The sequence below is a fragment of the Vigna umbellata genome, chromosome 1 (assembly GCF_029865625.1).
Source record: "Vigna umbellata cultivar VRB3 chromosome 1, Vumbellata_1.0, whole genome shotgun sequence".
Classification (NCBI taxonomy): Eukaryota; Viridiplantae; Streptophyta; class Magnoliopsida; order Fabales; family Fabaceae; genus Vigna; species Vigna umbellata.
This window is the reverse complement of record NC_142165.1, coordinates 24,333,847-24,340,145: the sequence shown is the minus strand read 5'-3', so window position 1 is coordinate 24,340,145 and position 6,299 is coordinate 24,333,847. Positions and strand designations below refer to the sequence as shown.

At 37.1% G+C, this 6,299-nt stretch overlaps 1 protein-coding gene across 1 annotated transcript; it reads right to left on the bottom strand.

Moving 5' to 3' along the window:
- Positions 1-515: 515 nt before the first annotated feature.
- On the bottom strand, positions 516-3,275 carry LOC124819452 (alcohol dehydrogenase 1-like). Its single transcript, XM_047290977.2, has 10 exons — positions 3,123-3,275; positions 2,857-2,993; positions 2,513-2,559; positions 2,035-2,360; positions 1,840-1,922; positions 1,658-1,733; positions 1,505-1,566; positions 1,211-1,306; positions 961-1,122; positions 516-859 (listed from the first exon to the last, which is right to left on the bottom strand). Exons 1-10 carry the CDS (start codon positions 3,157-3,159, stop codon positions 743-745), a joined length of 1,143 nt encoding a protein of 380 aa, XP_047146933.1. The 5' UTR covers positions 3,160-3,275; the 3' UTR covers positions 516-742.
- Positions 3,276-6,299: the final 3,024 nt, after the last annotated feature.

The window sequence follows — 6,299 nt, the reverse complement described above, 5'->3', positions numbered from 1 at the left end:
AAGTAAACTTTGGTAACTGTGAAGAAAAAACTAGAGTGAAAAAACCAGAGAAAGATAAATATCAAATGGAAGTAAACAAATTTGAGTGTTAAAATATAGCGAAATTAGACATTCTGATCACTATCATTCTTTTAGACAGTGGAAAATTAATTAAACTGTAAAATAATTTTTATAAAAAATTAATTATAATAATAAATACTTATTATAATTTTATTATAAATAATTTTTTATTACATCTAAATAATTTTTTATTATGAATAATTATTCAAATTTAAAAAGTTACTTAAAAGGTGAAATTGAAAAAATATATATTAAATAAGATAATCTCTTTTATTAATGGTATAAACTATAAAAATAATTTAAAAAAAAATAAATAGTATTATAATTTTATTATAGATAATTCTTTCATTTTGTAGATAGTTTTTCTTTTGGTCACGCATAGTTATTTGAATTTAAAAGTATAATTATTTGAAAGATAAAATTAACAAAAAAATTGTCTAAAAAAGGGGAAAAAATTAATGTAGAAGTAAAATATTAATTAACAATTAAACAGCAAAATTAAAAAGAGACATAAGCAGCAACAAAGGAACAAAGGATCAAATACCGTTTCAGTCTCAACACTCAACAAAAATGACAATCATAATCCTAAAAGAGGATTTTCTATAAAAACTTTATTAACACTTGAAAATTAAGATGGAGACCTCTGTCCTCAACAGCAGAGTGATGAACTATTTCATCCATCTCAGTCTTGCATGCGAATAAGACACCTAATGGACTGTCCTTTCAGCATGTATTCAAAGGCTTTGTTGATCTCTGAGAAGGAAACTGAGTGAGTGATGAACTTATCTACTTCTAGCTCCTGCAATATCCACAAGGATCATGTCAGCAACATTATATATAAGTGAAGTTTCTCTCATATTGCTTCTGCTAAAGACCACATAAGTCACTGTGTAAGCTTACCCCGCTCAGGTACTTCTCCACAACACCAGGAAGGTCAGTGCGTGGTTTGTAGTTACCATAAAAGGTTCCTTTAAGAGTCCTCTCATTCAGGAAATTAATAGGAGCAGTTTTGAATGCATCATCTTTACTAGGCACACCAACAAGTACAGCAACACCCCAACCCTGAGAATAAGAAATCAAGATTCAGACTTAGGAAATAGCTTAATTCAGTGTTTTAGAAACAAGAGATAATGAGTTATGATTCAATTACATCATGGACACATTCAAATGCAGAAACCATGGCCTGGATGCTGCCAGTACATTCCACAGCCCGGTCCACACCTCCATTGGTCATTTCAGCAATTACCTGTTCATCAACATTCACTCCTCAGTCTCTCTTGTTCAAACAAAGGCACTATGATGTTATTTATTTATAATGTTAGAATTGAATGGTTTAACAACGATAGCATTAGAAGAACAGAATTAAGGAAAATGGTGAAACTTTTAAGAGTTTAACTAGTTAAGAAAAGGGTATTGAACTTCAGAAAATTGTTCAAGAACTAACCTGTTGAATAGGTTTATCATGATCCTTTGGATTCACAAACTCGTTAACACCAAACTTCTTAGCTGCCAACAAAAATAAAATCACAAGTCACTATCAATTAGGTTGTGCCGAATCTTTAAACATCTGATCTTTACACATCTGTAAACCTTATACCTTCTTCAAATCTATCTGAAACTAAATCAATTCCAATGATTCTTTTAGCACCGGAAATCCTAGCCCCTTCTGCAGCCTAAAATAGTGATTGAAAATCAAGAGTTGGAATTAATATTAATATTCCTTTATCACATTATCAACTGCTGAAAGAAGCACTATTAAAGGCCAAAGGAAAAACATACCGCAAGGCCAACGGCTCCAAGTCCGAAAATGGCAACAGAGGAACCAGGTTTTGGTTTTGCAACATTAACAGTAGCACCAAGACCTACGACATGGAACCAAAAATATTATATCAGAAAATATAATCACCAAGCTAGTTTGCTACATAGAAACATTATATATTTCTGTCTGAACTGTCAAGGTTGTAATCTTCCAACCTGTGCAAATTCCACAACTGAGAACACAAACTTTGTCAAGTGGAGCAGCTGGGTTGATCTTTGCAACACATCCTGCATGGAGAACTGTGTATTCACTGAATGTGGAGGTTCCCAAGAAATGGTGTATGGGTTTTCCATCCTTAGAGAACCTTGATTTACCATCATTGATCATTACACCCCTATCGGTGTTGATCCGGAGGAGCTCACACATGTTGCTTTCTTCTGATTTACAATGTACGCATTCCCCACACTCTCCTGTGAACACAGGGAGGGCATGGTCTCCTGGTTGCAAATGAGTGACACCCTCGCCAACGCTCTCAACAACACTGAATTAAACAACGGAAATCTATTAAGAAATTGCTCATTAATGATAATCCTCTCTTCTTCATTTTCTTACTCTTCAATGCAGGTGCTAGATGGACAAAAGTAAGAAAGAAAAGTTTGAAATGAATTAAATGGAAAAGTATGATCAAGATACCCTGAAGCTTCATGGCCAAAAATACGAGGAAACAATGGAGTCTGGCCCTGAAGAAACAAAAGGAAAATCAAGTTACATACTAATGCATTGATGATTCATACGCAATACATGTAAAATTGCTGATATCTGTATCTGTTAATATCCTATTCGATCAAAGCAAATCATATCAGCTGCATGATTTTAATATTTAACAGTAAAAATCACCCATTAAACATATTTATTTTCTTCTATCACTCTCCCACTATCACATCATGTATTCTATAAATCTAACAGTTTTAAGTGTTTGTTTTAGTAATCTGTATATGATCCCTCTAAAGAAAGATAATGTCTTAACATTTGCAAACCTTGGCTTCCCAAAAGTAAACATCAGTGTGGCAAAGGGAGGTGTAGAGGATCTTCAAACGGACTTCCCCGGCTTGGGGTGGCGCCACCTCTACTTCTTCGATCACCAGTGGCTTTCCTGCCTCCCATGCAATGGCAGCTGTGACAATGTAACAACAAAAAAATGCAATCAGTTGCAACAAAATACATAATGCAGCAAAAATAGAGAGAAGGAAAAGAAAAAGACTATGCTTATGAGCTTATGAGAGTAGAGTATGAAAAGGGTGACCTTTGCACTTGATCGTCTGGCCAACGGTTGAAGACATGGCTGGGACGGAGAAATGAAGAAAGATGAACGAAAAGGAAGATGAAAGATTTTGAATTGCGATGTGAAAGTGTGGGTTTGGGGAGGGTATTTATCGTGCTGAGAAAGGGAAGAAGAAAAAACACGGTGAAAAGTGAGCCACAAAACAAAACCACCTCGCTCGTGGTATTGCACGTTGTTCCTGCCGGCGCCATCTTCGAAATCGAATGGTGTTTCTCGATCTGCATGCTCTTTCTGTGTTCCGCTTTCCTCTGCAATCCCGCTAGTGGTTTCTTGCATTTCGCCACGTATCTTTGACCCATTGACCCACAAGACATAAATAGAATTTCTATTTGCTTGTTTTATACCATTATTTTATTCAAAGATAAATTAAGAGAAACATATATTATTATTTTATAATTAAAATTAGATTTTATTTAGTATTTATGAAATAGTTTTCCTTTTTTTTAAGGATCCCGCTGCTACACACTGATTTTTTATGGGTTAAATATATTTTTCGTCCCTTAAGTATCATACGATTTTGAGTTTAGTTTATACTAAAAACTTTGATGGTTTTTAGTCCTCATAGTTTTAAAACTCTTAATATTAGTCCTTAAAATTGGACGACGTTAACTTTTAGTAAATGTGACAAACGGCGAGGTCACGTCTTATGTCAGCTTGCCTCTTCACTCTCTGCCACATTGCTAGTGCCGTTCGTCTTCTCCGGCAGAGCAGAGCCTCCATCGGACCAGCCGCTCAGTCCAAGGCGTCGCTGGCGACACCAATCGCCACCCGGGACCATTGTCGGCCGCGGTGTCGATTTCTCCCTCATTGTCGTTTCTCCGCGCGCGAGAAGCTCTCTCGTTCCTCCGCCAATCGCCGCCTGAGAGAGCCCAGCCTCCGCGAGCCACAAACTTTAATCTTTAATCTGTACTTCCTTTTCTCTGTTTTCTTCCACACATATATCACGACCTAAAATTCACACATAAGGCAGCTAACAAACCCTTTATCACAAACTTTCATCTTTAATATGTACTTCCTTTTCTCTGTTTTCTTCCTTTGGTGATTACACTCATCCCCTTCTACCAACCTAAATCACCAGTACTGAACAAGGAAAATTAGTCAGCTACATAGATAATAAGTTTACTAAACAATTATGAAGAACATTGAACTACCTTAACAACATTCTCGATCTCAGTTATAAATGATGGGATCTTCTTAATCACTTGTGCGTATGACAGATTTTTGACAAATGAATCAGCAAGGTCGTTTTGCCCAATATCAATCAAGTAGAGTGCATTGCGGAAGCCTTCATCACTGATGAAATTTCTTGCACCTGTGTAAGTTTGCAGTCCAATCAGTTCATTCTTAAATACAAACTCAAATGTATATTGAATATATTTTGCCCCAATAGTTGAGTACTACTTCTTTTTAAGAGCGAAAGCCAATTCATTTAAAAAATATGCAGGCAGCCTAACAAAAGTAGTGTTAAAATCTGAACAGCGAAAGCATCATAGCACAGGGAAAATCTCAACTCCATTGAATCAGACTCCATTCTTTGAACAAGACTAATTTTGGTACATTAATAGGGGTTAGAACTCAGAAAAGAATCAAAGTACTGAGAAAAATGACAGCTTAAAGCTTCACTAGTGTTAACTGTTTAGCATGCATGATATTCAGAGGAAAACAAATATAGCAGTCAAATACTTAAAACCCCAATTAAATATTCACCCCAAAATTCAAAAGGGTAAACTAGAAAAAGACAGGGACAAAGAGAGACATACAGGGGTGTAACGGAACTTCCTCCTAGGAGGCTCATCGGTGGCGGCAGCGTCATCGTCGGTGGTTGGGGTCCACCGGCGCAGGAGGAGAAGAAAGGAAGCGTTGGAATTGGCAGGAGCGTGAGCGTTGTTGTTGTTGTTGGTGTTGGTGTTACTGGGTGAGGAAGAGGGAGTGACGTGGACCCACTTCTTCTTCCACTTCCTGACGGGGCCGGTGAAGACGGTGGTGGAACCGTAACGAAAGGAGGCGCGACTCTCTCAGGCGGCGATTGGCGGAGGAACGAGAGAACTTCTCTCTCGCGCGCGGAGAAAAGGCAAGGAGGGAGAAATCGACGTCACGGCCGGCAATGGTCCTGGTGGCGATTGGTGTCGCCGGTGACGCCTTGGACTAAGCAGAAGGTCCGGCACGGCGGCTGTTCCGTTGGAGGCTCTACTATGCCGGAGAAGACGAACGACACAAGCAACATGACAGAGAGTGAAGAGGCAAGCTGGCATAAGACGTGGCCTTGCCGTTTGCCACATCTACTAAAAGTTAACGCCGTCCAGTTTTAAGGACTAATATTAAGAATTTTAAAACTATGAGGACTAAAAACCATCAAAGTTTCAAGTAGGGACTAAACCCAAAATCGTGTGATACTTAAGGGACAAAAACATATTTAACTAATTTTTTATTATACTTCTTCCACTTAACATTTATAAATATTATTATTTTATTTCAAAACTTTCTTTTTATTTATTTTATTTATTAAATATGATATTTTATTAATAAAAAGAATAGTCAAATGACAGTAAAAGAAAAATTGAGTGTAAGAATACAATTTTTCTTTTTGCAATGTGTTATTATTCGCTGTTTTGTGGGAAAGTCTCATTTTGATATCTTAAGGTTTAATTGCTTCCTTTGTCCCCAGTTTGGTTGAATTGTGTCAAATTCATCCTCATTTTTAAAAAAGTTTCATTGTCATCCTCACGTGGTGTAAAAGTGTCAATTGAATCCAAACATTGAAAAAAATTGTGTCAATGTAGTCATCTCCGTTAAATACACACTAACTGCGTTAAGTGGTTGATTATTTGGCACTAGAGAAGTAAAACGTGGCAAATGAGTCACAGTAGTGGTAATGACGTGTCATTTAGGGTATTTGTATTTGTGAACGAAAACTAATTAGGGCATTTGAGATATTTGAGATAGAGTGTTTCTGAGTTCAGGAAGGGTGAAAAATCGCAATTGGGGCTTTTGAAAGCAGAACGCGTTTGGTGATTTGGAAGCGTTTGGTGATTTGGAAGTGCGAAGTGGGTTCCATTCGAAGGTCCATTCGAAGGTACGTGTACATTGCTTTCGTTGGGTTTATGGTTGCTTTGGTGTGTGTGTTTGCTTCGTGTGTGT